This window comes from Bos grunniens, chromosome 3 (genome assembly GCF_055505025.1).
Source record: "Bos grunniens cultivar Pamir isolate PY7600 chromosome 3, Bosgru_T2T1.0, whole genome shotgun sequence".
Lineage (NCBI taxonomy): Eukaryota > Metazoa > Chordata > Mammalia > Artiodactyla > Bovidae > Bos > Bos grunniens.
The window spans coordinates 43,933,034-43,960,254 of NC_141167.1; the positions used below are offsets into that span (position 1 = coordinate 43,933,034).

At 44.8% G+C, this 27,221-nt stretch overlaps 1 protein-coding gene across 12 annotated transcripts in view; it reads right to left on the reverse strand.

Moving 5' to 3' along the window:
* Nucleotides 1–27,221, reverse strand: part of GNG12 (G protein subunit gamma 12) — a 141,610-nt gene that overhangs the window by 60,616 nt on the left and 53,773 nt on the right. For 8 of the 12 annotated variants that reach the window (XM_086390516.1, XM_086390508.1, XM_086390513.1 and 5 more), the window contains one exon: nucleotides 23,433–23,485. The exons of 2 other annotated variants lie outside the window; for them this stretch is intronic. Coding sequence is in view for 1 of the 10 variants with exons in the window: in XM_086390507.1 (XP_086246633.1) it covers nucleotides 11,974–12,015; nucleotides 23,433–23,485 (95 nt within the window). In the remaining 9 variants the exon portion in view is untranslated. Of the gene's footprint in view, nucleotides 1–11,872; nucleotides 12,016–23,432; nucleotides 23,486–27,221 lie in introns of those variants that run through there. 2 more of the 12 variants (XM_086390517.1, XM_086390507.1) reach the window with 2 other exon arrangements.

Genomic DNA, 27,221 nt, shown 5'->3' on the forward strand with positions numbered 1-27,221 from the left:
GTGCCTCGGCTTCTTCTTCCTGGTCCTGCTCACTCGACCTCCCCGGTATTTCTCAAGTGGGTATGTTTTTATCCCCCTCGCCACCATGCTACTCAGGACCACAACTATTATAGCAACACTGCGACAGCTCCCTGGCTGGTCTGCCTTCCAGAACCCACCCCAACCTCTTCACAGCCAGTGGTTCCTGAAAGAAAAATCTGATCCTCTCTCTCCCCTCTAGAGACTTCTGCCCCAACTTAGATGTCGCTTCCTCCTGGAAACCTTGTTCCTGGAAGCCTGCTCTCACAACAGCTGCATTTCTTCCCTTAGAAGCCGGGAGGGGGGAGGGCAGCGCTTCTCCACTGAAGAATCACCTTGTTTCCCTCAGAACAACATGAGCTATTTAACAATTCCCTCTATGGTAAGCACTCTAGCCTGTCACTCAATAGCCATCCCCCTGCTTCCTCGGTACTGGCAGAACAGGGCCATCATCTCCTCATGTGATTAGGGAAAATCTAGACTGTTCGAGGGCACATAAATGACTCCATCCTATTTGTCAGGGCTGAATTTATGAATGAGCATCTGTCTCAGTGCTGGTCTACACGACATACTGGGGAGTTGGTTGGGGGCTTTTGAGAGATCTCTTTGTTCTTAAAGAGGGCTGCATAAGAAATCGTTACCTACTTTGGTACTGGTATGAGAGGATAGGATGCCTGCAGCCTTTCTGTGCCTATGTGGAGACTTAGCTGATGCTCTGAGGTTGACATGATAGCTAGAATTTGATGTTGTCAACGAGCACTAAATTGGTCAACTGGGCACGGCCTCCCTCTGCACTTCTTTTCTTAGGTGAGAGACTAAGTCCCCTTTTCGGTTTAGGCCAGTTTGAGTTGGATTTCCTATTACTTGTAGCCCAAACAGATGTAGCTTCTTAGGGCATTTTTCACTTTCTATTTGGTCTTAGAGGCACTTAGGTATAAATCTTGTTTCTTCTGTTAGACCTTTGGCTTTTTAAGGACAGGGTTTGTATTTTATGTATCCTTGTATCCTCCAAAGAGGCTTATCTCACTCCTGTGCTTGAGTGAAGAGAAACCACTATCTTTTGGGCTCATACTGTGAGGTGCTAGGGCTTTAAAGTATTCAACATAGGAAGATACACAAACAAAAAATGTAAGTCAGCTCCAAGAGGCACAACCCACCCCACCCATCCTTATACACTTTATAGTGCCGAGAACACGCTTAGTACCAAGTAGATGCTCAAAAATGTTTGCTAAGTGAATAATTTAATTTGCTTCTGATGAGTCAAGGGCACTTAAGAGTTTTATAGTGTCCTAGGGTCATAATGATGAACAACAATTATGAACAAATTGTACTAAATATAGCCTAGTACTGGGACATCACTAGTGGTAAGTTGTTTATTTATATGAGAGCCCTGATACCACCAAGATGCTAAGGCATTTAAATAGAACAAGCAGCAGAGCCAGACATTGGAGAATGAAGCAAAAACTACATTTCAAGCAGCAGATGTGAAGGTGCCGTGTGTACTGAATGCTCTTGCTGTTTGTGCCCGCTCTGGGGCCACAAACACTCATCAAACAGATTCGCCATCCTAAGGTGCTTTGCATCTGCAGGGTTGGGGGAGAAAAACAACTTCCAGACCATGTGGTCAGGGTCAGTAGAGGTAATGGAGAGGGCATGATAGGGGTGCCCAGACCAGACGTGCTGAGTCAGGAAGGTCCCCCAGAGGAACATTAACACACCTGAATGCAGCAGAAGAGCTAGTTAATCAAAGGGGCACGAAGAGAGAAGGAAGGAGGAGTAGCATGAGCGGGTCTGTAGTTTATAATAAGCCCAATCTGGCTACATTAATTGGTACGAAAGGCGAGGCTGGACTCAAGAAGACCAGTTGGGAGGCTACTGCAATAATTCACTGTGGAATAACAGAGGCGTCTCAGACTAGACACAGGCTGACGACAAATGACATCAGGTTCCCTAAGATCTCAGGGTGCTGTGGTCTTTGCCCAAAGGGCAACAGCTCTGAACACCAAGCCCCTCATCTTTTGAGTTCAGGATGGGGAATGGGTTTGAGCTGGAGGCAACATGGTATAGCCATGTGGCTTAAAATTTCTATTTGGTTTTAAAACACTGTATAAGAATGAGATATGAAAACCTGATACTTTAAAAGGAGAAGTATAGCCCTGTTGGACCTGGTGTGTATATACTGATGTAAACGTGTGCACACACGCATGTGTGTGTGATGTCATGCCTCCTCATTCACACTGATCCCACAGTCACGTGTGCACAAGGATGGTTCTGGTCCCAACCAGGTGACCCAGCTCAAGCCTCTTTGACCCTCAGTTTTTTTTCAAAGTCCCATGAAGGGGCTGGACCTCAGAATCTCTAAAAATCAAACACCTGCCTTGAATTTCCAACTTCTGAGAGCAAAAGGGTTTGGTAAATTAAGAGTCTTGGATAACGAGCATAGTGGTAATCTGATGATGACTTTGAGGGTGATGATCCTGTAGCTCAGAGCCTCTCAAGCAGCACCCCTGGATTAAGGTTTGGGTGTGCCCCAGCCCCAGGTGGCCAAGCAGGGCCTGACTGTCCAGAGGCTGGAGCTCTGGGCATCTCTCTCGCTACCCTGATATGATGTTCCTACGTGAGAACAGGCAGGAAGCGCTGCTCCAGACAGGAGAGAGGAAAACACCCACAGGAGCCCAGCATCGCCTTTGGCCTCTCACTTCCACCTCCCCTGCCTCACACGTGTCCGGTAGCTCTGTTAATGACACAGCAGACATCCACCCACTTCCAACTGTTCCTTGGAAAGGTGAGCGAAGGGCCAGCATGGCCGGAAGGTGACAAGTCGTGGAGACGAGGGAGCAGCGACAAATGGGAGCCTTTCTACCTGTGCTCTCACACTTCTACCTCTGCCTGCCTGGGGACCCTGCTTGGGGACTATTACCTCCCCCTCAACAGTTCCAAACTCTCCCTCTGTCTCCTGTGACATGCATAATTTTTGTTACAATGGAAAAAAAAAAAAATCTGTTTTGAGGGAGAAATATTCAGAGAGAGAAGCACTGCTTTCCTTGAAAAGATTGAACCTGAGGCCTACAGTTCACCCCCCACCCCCACCCTCAGAGATGCCGAGAAGTTCTGAGAAGATACAAGACGGCACAGTTCACTTACAGAGAAGCGGCAGCAGATGGAGGCTTCCATAAACAAGTCTCCGTGCTCAGAGTCACAGGTCTGAGGAGGAGGTTTTAGTCTAACTTCTTTTGAGTTTCCTATTTCAGTAACACATGCATTAAAAAAAAACACACACAAAAAAAACAACAACCAGCCAAACCCCTGGGACTGAATTATTATACCCAGAGAATGATTTAAGAGACCCGGGTCCTTTCCTTTCTCAGACCTCACTGGCACCATGACAATAAAAAACCCTGCCTGATCTCAGCGCCCAGCTTCTAACAGAGGCAGCAAGTCCCCTCTGCTGCTCACATCCGCCAGCACCAGCCAGGTGTCAGGACAGGGAAGCAGGCCTGCTTGGGTGCCCTACGCACGCACTGACGGCTTGGTGTGCAGGGCTGGCTTGACACCCTGCAACCCTCTGGCCTTTTGAAGCTAATGAGATGTGGCTGGACACCACTCTAGCAGAACAAACAAGCCCAAGAAATGCTTGCCAGAGAAGTGTGAAGCAGATAAAGTTCTCTGAGATGCTCCCTGTGGAAATGTTTCCTGGAAACATTTGTCACGATGACAGACTTTTCCTGACTGTTTCAATGGAAGAATATCCTATTACTGACAAAAAGTCAGGAGCAAAATTCAGCACATGGAGCTGCATATATATTCCATAATGGAGGCCAATGTGGTTTTTGGGTGGGAGTGTGAAGACCGGTATAGTTCTTCCTTAAGGAGTCTTCTCTCGGCTAATTATAGTCTGAGTGGAATAGTTCAACTCAACAAACACTTATCACGCTCTTACTGCATACAATGTGCTGTGGGAGGCAGCATAGTGCGATGGTAAACAATCCAACAACTTTGGAGTCGCGTGGGTTGGGGTTTGTATTCTGACTTCCATTCACTCCCTGTGTGACCCTGGCAAGGTTACATAACTTTTCTGTACCTGCTGCCTTCTCTGTAAAATGAAGGTAATAATAGCAGCTGACTTAGAGGAGGGTAAGTATGGTACTTCAAGCACTCAGAGTAACTTTTGATCTCTAGTAAGTAGGCAATTTTTGCTATTATTATTATTATACTCTTTGCACCTCAATTTCCTCATCTGTAAAATGGGCATGATAACCCAACCAATCTCACAGGGTTGCTGGAAGGATTAAACAGAATAATGAATGTATGGTGTTTAGCACAATACTTTGCATGTAGTAAACTACGTAACAAATGCTAGTCACAGTTATTCCTAGGAGATTCTCCCCAAACTATTTTAAAAATAAGTCACTCAGGTCTGAATAAAAGTCCAGGAAACAAGTTCTTTCTTTGAACAACTTGAGCAAAGGGCATTTTGTCACTATCTCCCATCATCCCCTTACCCTCTGAGTTCCACTTATGCACACAACACTGTGCTTTGTGCTGAGTAAGCTCCATAGCGACTCTCTCAGGAGTCCTGATGTCCCTCCAAATATTTTAGGCTTCCTTTTAACTTGATACTGACACGCCATCCACTTTTCCATTTAAGGGAATATTTTAAATTCTGGCTTTGTGAAACAGGGAGCAAGGCACAGACTTCTCCTGCAAAGCCTTCTCAAGCCCATCTACTTGGCTTGGCAGGGAACAGAAAAGTGGTGTTTCATGGTATCAAAAGCTAGACTCATCGCTACTAACCTTGCAGAGCACCTCCCCACCCTGGAGAAGTGCTGAGCATGTTATATGCATGACATCACTGAAACAAGGGCCCCAGGGAAGTTTCAGGATGTCTAGTTGGTAGGAGCAGAGCTAACCCACACTTGGCTCCTAAGTCCATGCACACAAACCCTGGGATCCCTGCCTCCTTCTCAAGGCAAGCCTCCCACCTCATCCAAGAGTATAAGGGTATCAGATCACTCCTACTGTTCTCTTGGTAGGGCAATCAATCCGATTCCGCCCCCACCCCCACTTTGTCTGCTATTTGGCCAACCACGCCACCTAGTGGCCATTCAAGCACACAACCACAGGTCTTTGTGAAAGGCCGGCAGATGACTCCCATTCTCACCACAGGAGGGACCTGATGATCAAATCCAAGGTGCGCAGGGAAATGAAGCAGGTTGCCTCAAGTTAAAGGGAAAGGGGCCTGCACCCTAGAATCTGCACCCTAGAACATGGTTCTGATTCAGACTCTGCCTAAATCCTACCTTCAGCAAGATGCTTCCTTCAATCATTCAACAAATGTAGGCTGGGCACCTACTGTATGCTCATCACTGTGCCAGATAGTGGGGACAGGACAATAAGCAAAGTCCAATGGGTCAGGAAGATAATAAAACTGAGAATCAACGTCACAACACCAGTTAATAGAAATTAAGGGCTTACTCTACGATTACTACTCTTGCTTTAAAAATGAATGAACAGACATGAAAGCTGTGATTAATAAGCCTTTGCAAGGTTCATTATACCTTTCTAAGCTTCTGAAAATGAGCTTGTTGGACTAGATGCTAAAAAGTTTGTAAGGCCTATTTCCAGCTCTGTTTCTCTTCTAGGACTTTTGGGGTAAAGTTTAGGTTAGAAAGCAGGTCACTTGACTAAGAATCCAGTGCTTTCTCTTCATGTACTGTGCTAACCAATGCTTATTAATAATAACTGGTAGGAATCAAACAAGGAGAAGGCAATGGCACCCTACTCCAGTACTCTTGCCTGGAAAATCCCATGGATGGAAGAGGCTGGTGGGCTGCAGTCCATGGGGTCGCTAGGAGTCGGACACGACTGAGCGACTTCACTTTCACTTTTCACTTTCATGCACTGGAGAAGGAAATGGCAACCCACTCCAGTGTTCTTGCCTGGAGAATCCCAGGGACAGGGGAGCCTGGTGGGCTGCTGCCTATGGGGTTGCACAGAGTCAGACACGACTGAAGCAACTTAGCAGTAGCAGCAGCAGGAATCAAACACTTACTATATATATTATATCCTGAATTAATATCAACTCATGCAGTCCTTAACAAACTATGGAAATATGAAAGTAATACAAGTAAAATATCATGCTCTAAAATGCTTAAAAGTTTCCAAGACAAATGGAGAAGCTTCCAGCGCAACCCAAGTGTAGGCTTCTTAACCACTATTTTGCCTCTGATTGATCTAGTTATGTGGTGGTTTAACAAATACTTATGTACTGGTGGCCCCAAGCTCTAAGGACTGGAAAGGACAATGCGCCCAAGCAAATGAATGGCTCAAAGAATAGTTACTGTCCAGGGAACACATTCCTCAAGAAAAACATTTCTCAACAACACTGCTCTGGGGGTAACTCTGGGACTCCAGACACTGTGAGGCCACATGAGCAGACCTGACCCCTTGCAGAAGGGTCTGATACCAAATGAATAAAGTAGGTTCCAGGAATTCCACTGAGTATATCAGAGATCAGCAAACTCTCCAACATGGTTCTGCCGTCTCCTTTATTCTATTCTCCCTTGGTATCTATGCAGCATCTGCTTTCTGTGGTGGGGGCCATCAGGCAAACTCCAACAGTGATTCTGCAAATGGAGGCCTCAGGTTCACAGGGAGCCTGGCTCCAGAGCCACACAAAGCTCCTCCTGCTTCCTGCAGCGGGGCCACTTCCTCCAAGACCTGGGAAAGCAGACCCTGTGGGACCTGGAGCTTCCTGGGTTCTGTAAAACTCTCACCTGTCCAGCCAGGGTCTCCAGAGTGACATGCCAATGGGCCAGAGTACAGACATATGCTAGACACAGAAGAATGCTCAGCCCACAATGCTCTGCTATCCTTTTCCAAATGGCAAGATTTCATTTAAATTTCTAGGTCTAAGATTCATCCCTGCCTTGCACAACCACCCCTGCCCCAAGCCAGGTCCACCCAGTGTAAGAGCTGCTATGCTCCTATAGTACCTAGCATGGGATGGCAATCACTGATTGGCCTGTCTGTGGGGTCTGGGTAGCTTTTCAATCCTACACACCTGGTATCTAGCACCCTGTCTGGATTGCAGAGGTGCTGACTTCCATAGAACTGGAAAGAAGAGGAAGGAATTTCAGGGCTAGACAAAGCTTAAGGGGTATCTTATTTCGGCTACTGCCCAATACAGGATTTCCTTTGAAATATCATTGCCCATGCTTGTGTTCAATAGCTAAGTTGTATCCAACTCTTTGTGACCACACAGACTGTAGCCCACCAGGCTCCTCTGTCCATGGGGTTTTCTAGGCAAGAATACTGCCGTGGGTTACCATTTCCTTCTTTAGGGGATCTTCCTGACCCAGGGATCAAACCCACATCTCCTGTGTCTCCTGCATTGGCAGGCAGATTCTTTACTACTGAGGCACCGGAGAAGCCGAAATATCAGTAATGAAAAAGAAAAGTTTAAAACAGTTTCTGTATGTATGTATGTACATCCATACATATACCGTGTCCTTCTAAGAATGAGGTGCGTGGTGCTAAAGACGCAAAGAACAAGATTCACTTAGGTTTTCTTTGAGAGTTAGCCATCATCTTTCTTGAGAAATTTTGTTTCCTCCTTATTTTTCAAGAAATGCATGCTATTTATAGAAAATGTGTGAAATACATTAACATGGATATAAGATAACAAGAGTTAACACGTTGCTGTATTTCCTTTTACTTTTCTCTCTGAGTTTTTAATGTAGCTGAAATCACACTCTATTATGTAATTTTGTTTTGTTCCTTTTCAGCAATGACATTTCCCTAAGTGATTATAAATTCTTCCTAAGCATCCGGCTTTAAAACTTGTATTTTGACATAATTTCAGACCTAAAGAAAAGCTGCAGGACTAGTACGAAGAATTCTCTGATCCCCTTCATCCAGATTTGGATTCCTCAAATGTCAACATTTACAATTTACTTTAATCCCTGCACACTCCCTCTGAGGCAGGGAAGTGGAGAGAGAATGTTTTTTATCCCAAAATACTTCCCAGTGTATTTTCTACAAATAAGGAGTTCTTTTAATAAAACCTCACTACAGTTAATACACTGCTGTTATCCAATCTACAGCCTCATTCAGATTTCAGCAATTGTCCCAATAAAGTCCTTTATAGCAAAAGAAAACCCCAAATTCTACACAGTCACTCAACTGTTAGATCTCTGTGTGTAGGCTAAATCACTTCAGTTGTGTCCGATCCTTCGCGACCCCATGGACGGTAGCGCTCCAGGCTCCTCTCTCCATGAAATTCTCCAGGCAAGAATACTGGAGTGGGTTGTCATTCCCTTCTCTAGCAGATCTACATGACCCAGGGATCGAACTCCTGTCTCTTATGTCTCCTGCTCTGGCAGGACAGTTCTTTTCGTCTAGGCCACCTGCAAGGCCTTTAGTTTCCTTTAATCTGGAACAATTCCTAAGTCTTTCTTTGTATTTCACAGTATTGATATTTTTAAGAGTAAAGGGTCAGTTATTTTGTAGAATGCTCCTCAGTTTGGGTTTGTTCAGCTCTTTTCTTCCCAATCAGATAGATTTAGGCTTTGCACTTATAGCGCACACAAGTGAATACACATAATTTTTAATGATTTCAGAAAGATTTCATTTTACATAGGCATTTCCTGATTGCAGGATCTTGGGCAGTTGTATAATTTTGTTACAGTTCCAAAATGTAGCACTTTCTTTTTCCCATCAACTATTGACCTTTCTCCATTCATTTGTATATTTAAGGATATACTAACAACTTTTTCCAAGACACTCCTGTCAATTTGTAGTCCCCCAGCTGATAGCTGGCCTTGCAAACTGGCATATTATAAGATATATTTTAGTTTAGGGAGACAAAAACTAACATTGCACTGCTGTTTCAATAGACTTATTATGGTTATAAAGAGTGCTGTTCCTCTCAGGACGGATCCAGAATGAATGTGTCTGTTTGTTCATTTGTTCCCTGTTTATGTGTTCCTTCACTCACTCAAGAAATCTTCAGAGTGCCTGCTCTGTGCCAATGTTCTTCTACGTGCTGACATCTAGCTCTTGCAGGGAAAAAATAAATATGGTACCACATTATACAGGGCTGTGGGGTACCCCAGTATCAAGTGATGGGAGGCGGCACTCATGATGGAGCAGGCAGGAGCCTGGAGACAGACACAGACGGGTGAGCCTGCGGTCGGGACCAAAGGAGAAGGGCGCCTCTGCACTTACACCCAGGGCACTGTCACTCTGATCCTCCAACGTCTGCAAAACCTGCTCTTTACCAAAAACACTAACCCCAGATGGACCAAGTTCAAATACACATTTCTAAAGTCTGACCTTCTCCTTCCTGGTCAGCAGAGTCTGAACTTGAGAGGGCTGCCATTTGTGAGTAATAATGACAGCTTGAAAATGCCCTGAAATTAGAGAGCTTACAAACCACTCTGATGTTGCTCAGCCTTGCAATTATCTGAATATCAAGGAATCATTAATGAATCAGGCTGTCTCAATGTTAGATTAATGGCCAGTTTCAACAGTGGAAACAGGACAGATGGCCAGGAATAAAGAAAGGTAGGGGTGTGTGTGTATGTGTGTGTGTGTGTGAGTTGGCCAGGAATAAAGAAAGGTAGGTAGGTGTGTGTGTCGGGGGGAGGGGGGGTGTGGGTGTATCTGTGATGGCCAGGAATAAAGAAAGGTAGGTGTGTGTGTGTATGTAATGGCCAGGAATAAAGAAAGGTGTGTGTGTGTGTGTGTGTGTGTGTGTGTGTTGGCCAGGAATAAAGAAAGGTAGGTAGGTGTGTGTGTGTATGGGTGGGTGTGTGTGTGATGGCCAGGAATAAAGAAAGGTAGGTGTGTGTGTATGTGTGTGTGTGTTTGAGTTGGCCAGGAATAAAGCAAGGCAGGGGTGTGTGTGTGTTGGCCAGGAATAAAGAAAGGTAGGTAGGTGTGTGTGTGTATGGGCGGGTGTGTGTGTGATGGCCAGGAATAAAGAAAGGTAGGTGTGTGTGTATATGTGTGTGTGTGTGTGTGTGTGTGTGTGAGTTGGCCAGGAATAAAGAAAGGCAGGGGTGTGTGTGTGTTGGCCAGGAATAAAGAAAGGTAGGTAGGTGTGTGTGGGGGGGTGGGGAGGGGGGTGTTGGTATGTGTGTGATGGCCAGGAATAAAGAAAGGTGTGTGTGTGTGTTGGCCAGGAATAAAGAAAGGTAGGTAGGTGTGTGTGTGTATGGGCGGGTGTGTGTGTGATGGCCAGGAATAAAGAAAGGTAGGTGTGTGTGTATATGTGTGTGTGTGTGTGTGTGTGTGTGTGTGAGTTGGCCAGGAATAAAGAAAGGCAGGGGTGTGTGTGTGTTGGCCAGGAATAAAGAAAGGTAGGTAGGTGTGTGGGGGGGGGTGGGGAGGGGGGTGTTGGTATGTGTGTGATGGCCAGGAATAAAGAAAGGTGTGTGTGTGTGTTGGCCAGGAATAAAGAAAGGTAGGTAGGTGTGTGTGTGTGTGTGTGTTTATGGGCGGGTGTGTGTGTGATGGCCAGGAATAAAGAAAGGTAGGTGTGTGTGTATATATGTGTGTGTGTGTGTGTGTGTGTGTATTGGCCAGGAATAAAGAAAGGCAGGGGTGTGTGTGTGTTGGCCAGGAATAAAGAAAGGTAGGTAGGTGTGTGTGGGGGGGGTGGGGAGGGGGCTGTTGGTATGTGTGTGATGGCCAGGAATAAAGAAAGGGGTGTGTGTGTGTGTGTGTGTGTGTGTGTGTGTTGGCCAGGAATAAAGAAATGTAGGTAGGTGTGTGTGAGTGTGTGTGTTTGTGTGTGATGGCCAGGAATAAAGAAAGGTAGAGGTGTGTGTGTGTGTGTGTGAGTTGGCCAGGAATAAAGAAAGGCAGGGGTGTGTGTGTGTGTGATGGCCAGGAATAAAGAAAGGTAGGTAGGGGTGGGTGGGTGGGTGGGTGTGTGTGTGTGTGTGTGTGTGATCTCCCCTTAAATAACTGGGGTGGTGGCTGAAACCATGGGCAAGGAAAGAAAAGCATCCAGCTTGTGTTATGGGTGAGGCTGGGTCAGGAAGAAGTGCGGCTCCCAGGCCCATTCCCTCCTCTGGGCTTTGTCACAGTGAGTCAAACAGCAAGAAACTAGAGAAATCTTCCAGCAATTAATTCTGGGGCAAATATGTGTGTGTGTGTGTGAATGCATGCTCTATCATCTCCGACTCTGCAACCCCCATGGACTATAGCCCATTAGGCTCCCCTGTCCATGGAATTTTCTAGGCAAGAATACTGGAGTGGATTGCCATTCCCTATGCCAGGGGATCTTCCTGACCCAGGGATCCAATCCACATTTCTTACATCTCTTGCACTGGTAGGGAGATTCTTTATCACTGCACCACCTGGGAAAATATAATCCCCACCTCAACCACTAAGCAATTCCTATCTGGTGCTTAGGACAGTTGATTTCCATTTACCTGGGGAAAAAACAAACAGATGATACCACCAAAAAATTTTTTTTTCTTACATAAAGCTTACATGAGGTAAAAAATTAGACAATATATATATAAATGTGATCAATAATCATTAGAAAACTCTATCAAATATTGAGAAAATTATAATACCCTACAAGGTATGCGCACATTTTTTTCCTTCCAAATCTTCCTTTTGAGGAAAAACAGCCCCAAGTAGGCAATTAATTTGATGTATGAGTAAACAGTTTCTTACAATGCCAGGCCTTCAAATCTTAAGTGCATCTAAGGGTTTCTGAGAGCAGAGAAATGAAAAAAAAATACAACTATCAAAAGCATTATTAATATGAGCACTATGGTTGTCTCCTCCACTTGGGGGATGCAGATCCAGGACAATGGAGAGGATAAACACTCACCAGGGTCACAAGCTACCACTTAGTGGACAAAGGACAGCAGATGAGATTTCAATTATGAAGGCTCTTATTACCGAAGCTACAGTAGAAGCCTAATAATCAGGTCAGTTCCGGTAATTAAAAGCAGCCGAGTAATTTACAGAGGCCTGCGAAAGGTGACAGGATAAAATCATATTTCAACATAAAACGACATACATGGGAAGGTTTTTGTATTTCAGCCATTATCCTTCTAAGTCTGTTCTGCGTTTAACCTCTAAGAATATATAAAAAGGTGCAGGAAAGAGTGAAATAACCGTCACCAGTTAGCCCAACTGTGACTTTCTGGCAACTGTAAGAAGTATAAATGAACTGAAGCAAATAATTAAACTACCAGGACTAAAGCAAAAGATATCAATGTGGGCAGCAGTGAGCTGGAGTTTGCAAGTCAAGATCACTAATAGATATCCAGTTAGTGGTTGAAATTCATATTTTCTGGTTGGTGTTAAGTCTCTGTCACAATCTCAAGGAGTAAAAGAAGCCCACAGACTGGTAAGGATTTGCCATAACCAGCACCGGTGGCAGAGTTTTGGCAAAAAATGTCCACTGCAGTTTAATAGGTATAACCCTCAAACCTAGTGGCATTTTAACCACTTTACTTTCTAGAGATATTTTTTAAAAAAACTAACCGAAGCTTAGAATAACTGTTTCAAGACAAAAAACCCATTCCCCAAACCTTAGAGACCCAGCCCCTTTCAGTGTCCTAACATCACAGGCTGACAGTTTCTTTCCAGATCATCAGCCATAGCAATGTGCATGATGGCTCATTTTATACAGTTATCTATTTATCCACCAGGGGGCGAAGTTGGCCACTATTTGACTGAAAGAGAACATTATTTTCAAATTTGGATATCCTTTTGCATAGTGGTAGAAAGATATTCACATACAAAAAGGGCCTTTCCCCTCCTCTCTCTTCTTCCCAGTACATTTAGTCCTGACTGATTAGCAAAGCACTCTAGCCCTTGTGCAGACTAAGAAGAATGGGACATGCATGATCACTGCTGAGAGTGAGCTAGCCCACATGGTTAGTCCTGTAGGCTGGCTGGCCCATTCTCCCAAAACTTGAGATCAGAGTTATGGTTTTGCCAAAGCTGAAAACGTTTCAAGGATATTCTTTTTCTTTTTAAAGGAGAATCTTCCACTAGGCTTAATTCAGCCAGCTGATGCTTCATGCAGGGCTGGCTCCCTCTTGCCTGGCTCCTTTCAGGGCCTTCCCAGCAATCACAAAGCCAAAGAAGGGCCTGCCTTCCTGCAGGGATGGTGGGACCTTTCCACCCAGGGGAGGGTGTCTGGTAGCCAGGAAGAAGCCCAGACGGCAATCAGTGGCTGGGACTTCCTCCCCCTCAGTCATGGGGTTAGGAGCTCCCAGTGGGAACTCAGGTCTGGCTGGGTCTAGTCACAGCAGAGGACACACAGGGGAAAAGCCTGCTCCTGCTTGCTTGCTAAGTTGCTTCAGTTGTGTCTGACTCTTTGGCCTTGAGATTCTCCAGGCAAGAATATTGGAGGGAGTTGCCATTTCCTTCTTCAGGGGATCTTCCGGACCCAGGGATCGAACCTACATCTCTGGTGTCCCCTGCATTGATATGCAGGGGCCCACCTGGGACACCTGTTCCTGAAGGAGAAGCAAACTGGAGTTTCAGCATCGTGGTGAAGGTGAAACTGGATGCAGGCAAAGACCCAGAGTGCGTGCTAGTTCTCCCAGGTCTGGGGACAGATCCAGTTTTTAGTGAATCCTGAGTCTTATACAATTTGGGAACCTCTTTCAGAAAAGAATGTGAAATTAGGAACAGCACATGCGCTATAGGACATCAGAAGGGGTCCTTGCAGTGAGAGATCCTTTAGGCTTAAGCTTCATAATGCCAGAAGCTCCATCATGGGCCCTGCAAGTTGAGAATATGTGGGCAGGGGGTTTCCAGGAGCCTTGTCCACAGAATGGCAATGGGAGATTTCTCTAAGGCCACATGGCTCAGCCCCTGCCTCAGGGAGTGGGTCACGAGCTGGGCAAGGAAGAGGGCCAAGAGGTTCGGTTCTGCTCTCCGTTTATCCTGCCTGAGATGCTCCATAAACACTTGTTGACCCACCCACCCAAGTGGCCCCACTGCTTGGTCCCCTACCCATTCCTCCCCTTTCTCTCGAGCTTCCCGGCCACATTTCAAGTTTCCACATCAGGGAAGATCATGGTATTGAACTGTCTGATTAGTGAAGATCAGACAGGAAGATCACTGATCGCTGAACTGTCTGCAAGGGCGAGTAACTCAGACCCAACCTATGAGCAGGTGTCCTGTTCACCTGGATGACTTCTTCATCGAAGGTATCCAAGCATGAGTGACACAAACTTCAAAATCAGCCCAACAAATAGTGATGTCATCATTATTCCTTGCAAACCTGCTATTTGGTGCAGCAAGTGCACTAGTCAGTAAAAAGCAAGGAGACGGGAGCTCTGCTGGCTCAGGACTGCCCACTGCTCCAGGAGGGCCCTAGGGATTAGCTGCTCCATGGAGCACAGGCATTGCCCTGTATCAGGAGCAAAGCTCCCCATCAGGGATCCCTGCTCCACTGAGGCCAGCTCTCCATCTTCCTGACAGAACCCTGACCCCCAGTTTGGGTCGTCTTTTTATATAGCTCAGGCCTTGCTGTCCCCTCCATGTCCCCTTCCAAGTCCTCTTTGGGTGCCATGCAGGTGCCTACTATACATCTTTATTGAAAGAGCACAAAATAAACTGATCTGAATTTACAGCGTCTAGTTAAATATAGCTATGTTTGCATATTTCCACAGGACTTGTAAAAATAATATGTAAACTTCTCCTAATCTAGTGACAAAATCACTTACCCAAGACTTAACAAGGAAAGGAGGTGAAGCCTAGAAAATTGGAAAGCTGCTTGGTTTAGTTACATAGCTTGCTTTCATATATGCTATGCTTTGGTATTTATAAGGAAGCCAGAGACTAAATGTTCCTGTTCTTTTTTGAACAAAACAGTGAGAACAATTTCTTATATATAAAAGTGTCTTCGTGAAGCCATTTACCACAAGGAAAAAAGCGTTCTGCAAATTCTTATCTGTAAAATGGAGATAATGCAGGGATGGGGAAATGACAGCCAGCATTTTTTGGGTGCTTACTATGTGCCAGGGCTGTGCTGGGCATTTCCTATAGATTACTTCACTTAATCCTCTCAATATTCCTGTGGAGGATTATCCTCCATTTATTAATGTCAAATTTAAGACTTAAAGAGTGACTTGCCCAAGTATTGCTGGAGAACTGATACGTTTTTCAAGGTTTTAAGTTTTTTTTAGAAATCATTACAATAGTCAAATGCAAACGATGGTAATATTGCATTTATTGAATATATACTATGTGGCAAGCCATCGTGCTGAACTCATCTCATGCATTGGTTTCTTTAATACAGCTCTCTTGTAAGGCAACTGTAATTATCCTCACTTAACAGATAAGGAAACAGGCTCAAAGATGCTAAACCACCGTGCTCAAAGCATGTCAAGTGGCTGAGAATGGTCTGAAATCTACTCTATCTGCTTATACTATGTTACTTCCTACTGTAAAATACATAAATAGAAAGCTTGCTTTAGGTGACAGCCTGTTAGCTAGCTATTTTACATATCTAGATGTTTTCGGTGGCCCAATATATATATTCTTTCAGGCCAAGAGAAGATTAGATGAGCAGTGCTAGGCTAAATCAGCTGTGCCCTGAGTCTCTGTCTCCAATGTTATCTGGGGCAGGAGAGGGGACCCAAGGGCAGCGGAGGAGGAGGGGAGGGGAGCTACAGCTCACCAGCTTTGTAGACAGCCATGAAAAGTAACATGAGGATGTTCACATCTGGATATGTAAAATTGAGACCGGCCAGGAAAACCAGTCCATTGTGGAAGAACCCAAAACACATTTAATATTTTCTAAGGCTGACATCCCCAAAGTGACTTCCTTCCCTAAATTTAGCTGATCGAAGCATTTTGCTAGCACCTGTCACTTGCTCATCTGAGATGCTCTCCTCACCACGGGGTGGGAGTCTAAACACAGAGCGACCTGCCTGCTGTGGGATCCACCATCGCAGTGGCCCAAGTTGCTCATGATGCAGAAGGGCACCTGGAAGAGAGGCCCGTTCACAATGCTGGGGCTGGACAAGGTAGACCACCAGCTGAGTCCAAAGGACGCTTAAACATAAGAGAAAAACTGCAAAAAAAAAAAAAAAAAAAAGTGGGGAGGGGTGTTTGGGAGGGAAGTAGGGCACATTCTGCAAGGCTTGTATGTGGAGAGTTCATAAACTGTGGATGGGCCCCGATCAAGATGCCCCCATGAAGCCCAACAGATCAGCTCTCAGATCAGCAGAAAGGATATGAGGGTCATGAGCATGAGGAATGATGCTTGAGCAGAGTTTCCCAATACTCGCTTTCTGCTGGGGTTAAGTGCACCTTGGTGTGACAGCACGGGAAAAAGACCCAGAGACGAGCTCAGCAGCTTCCCGGTGGTCTTAGAGAATGGAGTGCGGGTGCAAGCCTGGCTGTCCCTCGAATCCCTGAACCCAGGCACATTTTCTCAGATGAGCCTCACACACACAGTTTCAATCCCATTAAAGAGAATGTTATGGGGACTCAGGCTCAGCTTCATGGGAGCAGCATCTTTCCAACAACTCCAAGCATCTGAAAGTCAGAATGGGATGCTTGTGAGGGAGGGAAGTGGGAAGTTCCCATGCCTGGACAGCTTTCAAGCACAGGTTGAAGGACAGCTTTTAGGGCTGTTGCAGAAGAGTTCCCTGAACTGGGCCAACAGTTAATATAATAAGATGCTCAAGTGGAAGTTTCCACTGAGGCAACACAATTCAACAGATGGGAAATTCCAAAGCCAGGAGCCAGACCGTTACATGGAAATTTCTAAGAAGTTGACCTAGCTGGCTCAAAGGTCCACAAGGAGGATATAAACAGATTCACGACAGTGGAAAGTGATGGGAGGATTTTGTGGGGCCAATTCCTTGCTAATGCTCTGATTCCCACCCTCCCTGAGGTGGGTGGGGTGGTAGGCGTACACTTTTCATCTGAAATCTGGAGACAAGAGCTTCAAAGGCAACACGTGGAGGGCTTGATACGTGTTTCCTTGCGTTTGGGAACTGGTACATGACACCCACCCTAGGAACCACAGTGTGGGATGGGGCTGAAGAGACGTGACAGAGGAGAAGAAAGTGACTGCTTGCCCCCTCCCCTGATGGTAGGTTAAAGGGTACCAGGAATGTCAGCTTTGCTCTCCTTGAAACAGATTCCGCCCACCAGGGCTTCACACTGAGGGTGAGTGAAGCCCAAAGAGAGAGTCCGAATGGGAAGCAGAAGGTGCTGAGGACGGCAAGCAGACAGCAGGAGAGGCACTGCCTGAGTCCTGGGAGATCCAGATGGAGGGCGCTGGCAGGGGAGTCCTGCAGGGAGCCCCAGGGGCTGCCTCAGAAGCAGCCAGAAGAGTGAGAGAGCCCATCCACCCACCATCCAGGCTCAGAGAACCCAGCACCAGGCCTGACAACAGTGGTCAGGTAAGAACTTTCCCCTCTCTCTGCCTCACCCGGGCAGGCCTGAGTGACGGGCAAGATTGAGGAAGTCTTCTCTTGGAGTGAAAAGTGACCATGCATAGACTAAAGTGAGCATTTCCAATTTCCATAAAGGATGGGTACTTACATGTGTGTACATGAGTGCTTGTGTGTCAGTTAAAGAAACCATAGGACTTTCAATGGAAGGACTGATGCTGAAGCTCCAATACTTTGGCCACCTGATGCAAAGAACTGACTCACTGGAAAAGACCCTGATGTTGGGAAAGATTGACGGCAGGAGGAGTATGGGGCGACAGAGGATGAGATGGTTGGATGGCATCACTGACTCAACAGATGTGAGTCTGAGAAAGCTCTGGGAGTTGGTGATGGACAGGGAAGCCTGGTGTGCTGCAGTCCATGGGGTTGCAAAGAGTCGGACATGAATTAAGGACTGAACGTAGGACTCTTTGTTACCTAAGAGTAACCAGAAACATCACAGGCCTGATGAAGTTCTCATCAGGAAACAGAAACACATCCTAGTGAATAAACTTTAAAGGCACAGTGAGAGACAAGAATAAAGCCATGTCTTAATTACGTTTCACAAGCTGTGTTGTGCTGTGTCTTGGTCACAGCTAACCTCTGCATCGCTACCTGTGTGCCAGGCACTGGGATGAGGATTTTATAGATGTGACCTCATCCAGGCCCCCAATAGCGCCATGGGGCAGGCATTATCACCCCCTCTGACAGAAAAGGAAACTGTGGCTCAGAGAGGTGAGGCAACTTTCCCAGAGTCACACAGGTAGGTGAGCAGAGTAGTAGCTTGGACTCAACCTCAGGTCTCACATGGAACTCTGGACTATGTGCTCCCAGACGAATGGTTCTCAGCAGCCAGTGGTTACTGAAACATGACAGGGTCAAGGGACCTTCTCATCCTTTACTCTCAGGAGTCCCTGAGCTAGAAAAATAGAAAGCTGAGTTTGAAAACCACTGAACTGCATGATTTCAGCAATCTCCTCCAATTCTGGGATTCTATTATCTGTGGGTACGGCATGGAGAGAGGTGGACTCCCACAAGAAGACAAGGAGAAGAGGGAAAAATCCAGAGACAGCCAGAAGGAGCTGGTTCCAGCAGGTGGTACCATAACACACCCGAGGTTCACAGAATTACAGTCACATGCATAAATGCATAGTTCAGAAAATGCACATAAAGCCCTTAGCATGGGGTGAGCACCAGAGTAAGTATTAGGTAAGTGGCAACTACGACTGTGATAAGTTTACATACATTCCTAAAAACCTCAACGTGCAATTTGATGCAACATACTCAGCCACTGACATCACTGTGTCTGCTCCATAAGGAGCTGTGTTTATCATGGATGCTAAACTCTACTAGTTTAGCCAAGAAAAGAAATGAACACATAGGATTAAGCTAGCCAAATCTAAAACAATTCAAGTAAGTCTGAAGTACTGGCTCTTAAGCAGTAGGGAGCTGGGGAGTCCCATAAAAAAAATGAAGGAAGCATGATCCTTTTCTTCAGTTTAAAAAAAAAATACCACACACCACTTTGCAAATAATTACAGAAGCCCATTCACTGATTCATTCAATAGATTACAGATCCACTGAAGCCCATTGTCTTTAGGTTAATAATCTAGATCTGGGGGATGCAACATGAGGTCTGCAGGCCAAAAGCTGCCTACCTGACCCCACAGTGGGGTCATCCACCCTCCTCCTCTCCGTATGCTCATTGTTGCTAGTCTCCATCATGATACCAAACTTGGAATAGGTAGTCAATGTAACTGAAGCCGAATCTAATTTTTAAGCTTTCAAGTTTAATGGATCCCACATTAAGAATTTCTAAATCAGTACACACTGGTACCTAAAAAATTTATTTGCTTGGCATGCTCTTTCGTTCTTCTGGAAACAAACAAACAAAAAAATCCTCATTCCTCGTTTTTTCCTAAGGACCCTACTTCATGTGATTCTGGTGGGATTCATCCTTTCTTTGGGAACACATGAACAAGCCCTGGCCAAACAGATGCTGCTTACTGTCTACTGCCTACTCCTGGGATTGAGGCAAGGAATCCAAACAGGGCCAAACCTTTTTGGTAATAGTAATAGAACAAAGGCAAAAGAAGCACTCTATTTGCTGAGATCCACAGCTGTGACGATGATGGAAATATAATGCTGGTGTCTACCTCTGCAATGTATGGAGGGGCTCTTGCCTGAGAATGAAGCTCACTGAGTTAAGCAGAGCCAAGAGATGAAGAGAGTGAAGGATAACAGCCCGATAATTGTTTCTGAACCCATGCATACACCCATGCCCAAAGTCCAAGCTAGCATGGACATTTTAGTCATCAAGTAGATGACACCAGTTTACATTGGATTTCTGTTCCTTGCAACCAGAATAACTCTAAGAAAACTGATCTAAAGAAAAACAAAGCCCAAAAGCAAATTCCCCTCTGTGGGCAGTCTTCATGAAATTTTGACCTCCTTTCTGACAAATTTTTTTTCATCTTATACACATTACTCTCACATCATCCTCTGTTCCTGCTGGTTCATCTTACCAGTGCTGCCAACCAATCAGACCCATTACTCTTGGAAAAGTTTACTAAAGTTGGGAAGAGGAAAATTAGAAGTGGACAATATATAGCTCAGTTTATAGTTTGCTGCCATCCAACACATCCTTGGAGTCCACTAATCATATTCCAATAAGCTTCTCAAACTGCCCTGGTTCCCCCCAAAGGTACAGAACACCCTGGTATCTAAGATGACATAGAGCCACGGGGCTCAAAATGGAAGGAGAGAGACACATGGAGCAAGGACGGTGGGCTGCACAGGTCACAGTGGACAGGGTCCATACAAATTCGGTGTATCAAAAAGCCACTCCGCAGACTGAGTCAGGGCATGGCATGATTTGGAGTTGGGAGAAATAACATTCACTGAGTACTTCCCAGGAAGTTGTTTATTATTCTTTCAGAACTGGGACGGTAAGGAGATTGCAACGCATGTGCCAAGTCTGGTCCGCAGCCAACTGTCCAGGCTCAGCATCAAGAAGCGTGACAGTCTCAGACGTGCATCACAGGGGAAGGAGTGGGGATGAATGTATGCACTTGTTTTCCAGTGGAAAATACTACCTTTTATACTTGGATGAAGCAAGGCCAGCAGAGAAATGCACACCCAGACTGAAAGCAAACTTCTTGGGCTGTACCTGGGTGTCAACCCTGCAGGTCTACACCGAGGGTGGTCCTCATTAGTCATTCCTATAGGGATGCCGTTTGCTACCTTCGGTGGCATCCACTTCATAAACACTGGGGGAAAATTCCTCCAAGTTTCAAAAGAATCACAATTAACCTTGCTTCTTCTGAATAACTAGCATGCTTTTATCCTCAAGCCACCAAGAACTCTTAACTGAGTATGCTTTCCTAGTACTAACTTATCAGAAGCTCAGAGGCAAGACCCTGGGGCCTGCTAGTGCGTGTACAGGCTTCTCACTTAAGAACTGGGTCCCTAACCTTACCTCTGACTTCACCTTACTTTTCCTTCCCCACAACTTTCCTCCCTTCCGTCTCTGTCTGGATCTTATTACATGTGTATTTAGACGTCACCTCAAAAATCTTTGAAAGAAGACAGGCGCATATACAAGATCAACAGTAATCAAACTAATGTGTAACAAGTCGGATGGTGAATGGAGGACAATTTTACAAATGCTGCCTGTTTTGACAGCCGGAATGGGGAAGTTCCAAGGGAGCAAGGTGAAAAGGTGGTGGCCTTGGACCCGGAATAGCCCTGGGCCAAACTGTTAGGTCAGCAAATGTCTCAGACAACCCCCGACTCTCCCGCCCTCCTGCAAACCTCTCCCCATCCCCACTTCATCCTTCCTTGGGCATCTGGGTACCCTCTTACCCATTCCTACACATCCCACACCTTTTCTTTCATTAATACTGCTGGTTGCTCTCCCTTCCCCAACTTCTCCCACCAATCAAAGCAGCTGACACTTCTATAGCACCTTGTACTTGACAATGATAAGCTGTCAATGGCTGACAGCAGCTTTAACACCTATTTCTCTCAGGAATGAGGAGGAAGAAATCAAAGGACTAAATCACTAATAGTGGAACAGGTTGCAATTATGATACAGATGCAGCCGAGTGAGATGATCTTGTAAATTTCAAATAATTCTATGTAAAGCAGTTAGCAAAGTGCCTAGCACACAGTTTGCATTCAATAAACAGTAGACACTAATTGTGACTATTGATACTGTAATTATTAACCTTTCTACCACTGGGTATTCCTTGTCTATTCTTCAATCACTACCATGATTACCCCCAGGAGGGAACTGCCCCTTTCAAAAACACTGGTGAGTCACAGTTTCATAGTTGGTTAATGTATTTAAATTACATTTTATGATTGATAAAGCACTTGCACATACATCATTCTTTTTTATCTTCTGGACAATCCTCAAGTGAAATATCATTTCAACTGGTTGCTGTTGGAGAAATGGCAGACAGGCTAGTTTGGCGAGAAAAAAAAGGAATAGTGGGAGAGAACAGGGCCAGATAATGGAAGCAGGGAAACTAGAGAAGTCTAGACTGGTGTGGTGGATGACATGGAGGCAGTGACAGCTTCTGAGCAAAAGAGTAACATCCTGAAAGTTGGACTGGAGGATGACTAGTGTGGCGGTTCTATATCGTGATGCAAGGATGGGAGTGGAAACCTGGTATCACAAGACCACCCAGGATCCTGGCGAACTGACCCAGATGCCAGATGGCAAATCACAAAGCCAGGGTGAGGGGATGGGCTATGAGATGGGAGCATGTCCTGAGCTCTCTCACCCTCCAGGTGATTTTCATTCCATCACAGATGTTTCCATAAATACTGTAGGGTGGACTATAAAAATGGCCACAAATCTTCCCCTCTCTGTCTTCCCTGCACTGTAATTCTGCAACTCTTCTCACCAAGAGGTAGAATCTAGTCCTATACCTTTTGAATCTAGGATCTCCCCAGAGCTTGTTTTAGCCAACAGAATGTGGTAGAGGCAATGTGATGGCAGTTCTGAGCCTCGCCCTCGACACTTCTGTAGTCTCTCTTGGTACTCTGCCCAAAGGCCAGGGGTACAAGCTCAGGGTAGCCTGCAGAGCACTGAGACACATGTCCTAGTCATTGTCATCCCTCCAGCCGATAGCCAGGTGACCCCCAGCCTGGCTGACCTGGACCTGCAGTTAACCAAAGACACATGAATGGTCCCAGTTGAAATCAAAAGAATCACACACCTAGGCCCACCTCAAATTGTCAACAGAATTATGGTACACACACAAAAAAAGATTGCTATTTTGAGTCAGTAAATTTTAGCTTATATTTCTGGCAGTAAATTTGGGGGGAGGTTTGTTATGCAGCAATAGCTAACTGAAATACACCACAAATAACAGTAACACCACATATCAGGGAGAGGTGCCACATGAAGCCTTAGAAGCTTTTTTCACTTAAGTACATTACTTTCCTAGGTCTAAAGGAAGTTTTCTACCACTAGAAAACTGTTATCTCGTGACAATCACGAGGTTTAAGGAGAGATGCGAGGAAAATATACAGCAATAAGAAAGCTAATAAGTTACAGCTATAAGCCAGTTTTCATTATAACACACTGCAAGGGACTGTCTGAATTCCTTGGCTGAAGTAAGACTTTGTTGTTTTGGATACTGTTCGAAACACGCAGACCATCAACAGGGGCCTGGAAATAGTTTCATTACAAAAAAAGTTTTTATTTTAATAGTATTTGGCATGTAATCATAGATCTTTTCCCTGACCACGTTCTTAGCAAAAGAACATGGATTGATCTGTTTTTTTTTTTTTTTTTAGGGCCGGAAACATTGTGAATCATTTCAGGGGGGGGAAGAAAACATGAATAAATAGACATCTAATCATAGTACCAGTAAGGATGCATTTAACTTAGAAGTGTGAATATCATTTCAAAAATAATGTCAAATGGTCACTTTGTTTTAAAAATGAAAGAGCACTTACCAGCAAGACTCTACGTGGCCCACCGTAACCAGGTTTTAGGTGATGGAATGAATCTGAAATAGAATGAAATGAGCATCCCGTAAGAAAATCACATTTGGAAAGGGTGTGCCTTCGATCCCAGTGACTGCCATCCTGGTGAGTATTTATTCTTTTAAAGATTAACAAAGCTTTTTCTGGCTCCTGATGGAATAGGGAGAGTTTTTCGCCTACATATTTCAACTTCCTCAACAGAGCGCATTCCCTCATCTCCTTCAGGGAGTTTGGAAAGTCTGAAGCCAGTATAACTATAAATGGTAGTGTTTTCATCCAAACCCCTCCAACTCGGCAGAAGCCTGCCTGGTTGTTGCTCTTGCCTTGGCCCTTCCACTCCCTTCTCCAAGGACCATGCCCTGACTTCCTTTATGGAACCAATGAAAAAACAGATGGTCCAGCATAACCTGAAGGCCAATGGGAGGGTACACAATGCTTTCCAACAGAGGTCACCTGTTCTCAGATAATCACAGCCTTTTCTTTTACTGATAATGGTGAGTCTAAAGCCCTGCTGTTCAATAGTACTATAACACAAGTCATACTGATAACTCTAAATTTTCTAGTGTGTGTGCTATGTCGCTTGAGTCATTGTGACTCCATGGACTGTAACCCACCAGGCTCTTCTGTTCATGGAATTCTCCAGGCAAGAATCCTGGAGTGGGTTGCCATTTCCTCCTCCAGGGGATCTTCCCAACCTGGGATCAAACCCGCATCTCTTATATCTCCTGCATTGGCAGCAGGTTCTTTACCACTAGCGTCACCTAGGAAGCCCAAGTTCTTTCTAGTAGCCACATTAAAAAAGCAAAAATAAGGACAATTTTAATATTTATTTAACTGAATTTATTCAGAATATTATCATTTCAACATATAGAAAATGTTGAATAATATAAATAATATAAAAAACAATTGAGATGATTTGCATTTTGTGTGTGTGTCATCCTAAATCTTCAAGACCCAGTGCATTTCAACTCAGGCTGGCAGCAGTCCAAGCAGTCAACAGTCACAGCAGCTAGTGGCTTCCATAGCAGACAGCACAGGTCCAGGCAATCTATGCTTGGCCTTCAGGTAGGTACTGGCAAGGCTCCAAAGTGACTGAAATGCATGGAGAGATTTTGTTCATCTATTTTCCTGCTCTTAGGAATCCATCATTAATTACCCCATTCCAGAATGTCATTTAGCATAATTAATAACATAATAATAGCAGATACTGGGTTGCCCAAAACATTCATTAGGGTTTTCCATGCAATGCTATGGAAAAAGCTGAACAAGTTTATTGGCTAACCCAACACAGCACTCATTGTGTGTCCTTGGCAAGCTCCCTTGTTAGTTTAATGAACCCTCACAATAACTTCATGTTGTTCAGTTGCGAAGCCATATCTGACTCTTTGTGACCCCGTGGACTACAGCATGCCAGGCTTCCCTGTCCTTCACTATCTCCTGGAATTGGCTCAAACTCATCCATTGAGTCAGTGATGCTATCCAATCATCTCATCCTCTGTCTCCCCCTTCTTCTCTTGCCTTCAATCTTTCCCAGCATCATGGTCTTTTGTAATGAGGAAACTGAGGCAAGGAGAGGTTAATAAGATACTAAAAGAGCTGGGATTCTAATCTACTTAGCTGGCCTCCAGGGCCCATGCCTGTAGCCACTATACTCTCAAGTTAAATTTGAACGGCTCAAAATAAGATATTAATAATTACTTTCAGTTTTAATTATAACCATCAAGTGATCCAAGGCTGTTCCCATGACACATGGTCAGATAATAGCAGTGATGGCAGACGGAGGAGCTATGGGATGTGCTAGCAAATTAAATTTAAAATAATTTGGGGTGGGAATACAAAAACCACAGGCAAGCCTGGGGTCAAAAAGATTGCCTTGCATCCAGGGATCTGTTTGGATGATCAAGATGAGGGTGCAGGGGGAGGGCAATGTGGGGTATCTGGAAAATTGTATCTTTGTGATTTTTCTGAGGGAAGAGTCAGTCTATCACTTTCATGAGATCCTCAAATGAGTCTGTAAGACAGACATCTCTGTGTCTGTCCTAACGGGGTAGGGGGTAGAAAGAAACTAGGTGAACACATTATTTCACTTGATTAATCTGTGCCCTTCTCCAGGGGACCTCATTTTGTGAGGTCCCCTGGAGAAGAGAATGGCAAACCACTTCAGTATTCTTGCCTTGAGAACCCCATGAACAGTATGAAAAGGCAAAAAGATAGGACACTGAAAGATGAACTCCCCAGATTGGTAGGTGCCCAATATGCTACCGGAGATCAGTGGAGAAATAACTCCAGAAAGAATGAAGGGATGGAGCCAAAGCAAAAACAACACCCAGTTGTGCATGTGACTGGTGATGGAAGCAAGGTCTGATGCTGTAAAGAGCAATATTGCATAGGAACCTGGAATGTTATGTCCATGAATTAAGGCAAATTGGAAGTAGTCAAACAGGAGATGGCAAGAGTGAATGTCGACACTTTAGGAATCAGCGAACTAAAATGGACTGGAACGGGTGAATTTAACTCAGATGACCATTATATCTACTACTGTGGGCAAGAATCCCTTAGAAGAAATGGAATAGCCATCATAGTCAACAAAAGAGTTTGGTACTTGGATGCAGTCTCAAAAATGACAGAATGATCTCTGTTCATTTCCAAGGCAAACCATTCAATATCAGTAATCCAAGTCTATGTCCCAACCAGTAATGCTGAAGAAGCTGAAGTTTAACTGTTCTATGAAGACCTACAAGACCTTATATAAGTAACACCCAAAAAAGATGTCCTTTTTACGATAGGGAACTGGAATGCAAAAGTAGGAAGTCAAGAAACACCTAGAGTAACAGGCAAATTTGGCCTTGGAGTACAGAATGAAGAAGGGCAAAGGTTAATAGAGTTTTGCCAAGAGAATGCACTGGTCATAACAAACACCCTCTTCCAGCAACACAAGAGAATACTCTACACATGGACATCACCAGATGGTCAACACTGAAATCAGACTGATTATATTCTTTTCAGCCAAAGATGGAGAAGCTCTATACAGTCAGCAGAAACAAGACCAGGATCTGACTGCAGCTCAGATCATGAACTCCTTATTGCCAAATTCAGACTTAAATTGAAGAAAGTAGGGAAAACACTAGACCATTCAGGTATGACCTAAATCAAATCCCTTATGATTATACAGTGGAAGTGAGAAATAGATTTAAGGGACTAGATCTGATAGATAGAGTGCCTGATGAACTATGGACAGAGGTTCGTGACACTGTACAGGAGACAGGGATCAAGACCATCCCCAAGAAAAACAAATGCAAAAAAGCAAAATGGTTGTCTGAGGAGGCCTTACAAATAGCTGTGAAAAGAAGAGAAGTGAAAGGCAAAGGAGAAAAGGAAAGATATACTCATTTGAATGCAGAGTTCCAAAGAATAGCAAGGAGAGATAAGAAAGCCTTCCTCAGTGATGAGTGCAAAGAAATAGAGGAAAACAATAGAATGGGAAAGACTAGAGATCTCTTGAAGAAAATTAGAGATACCAAGGGAACATTTCATGCAAAGATGGGCACAATGAAGGACAGAAATGGTATGGACCTAAGAGAAGCAGAAGATATTAAGAAGAAGAGGCAAGAGTACACAGAAGAGATCTTCAGAAAAGATCTGAAAAGATCTGAACAGAAAGTACAGAAAAGATCTTCATGACCCAGGTAATCACGATGGTGTGATCACTCATCTAGAGCCAGACATCCTGGAATGTGAAGTCAAGTGGGTCTTAGGAAG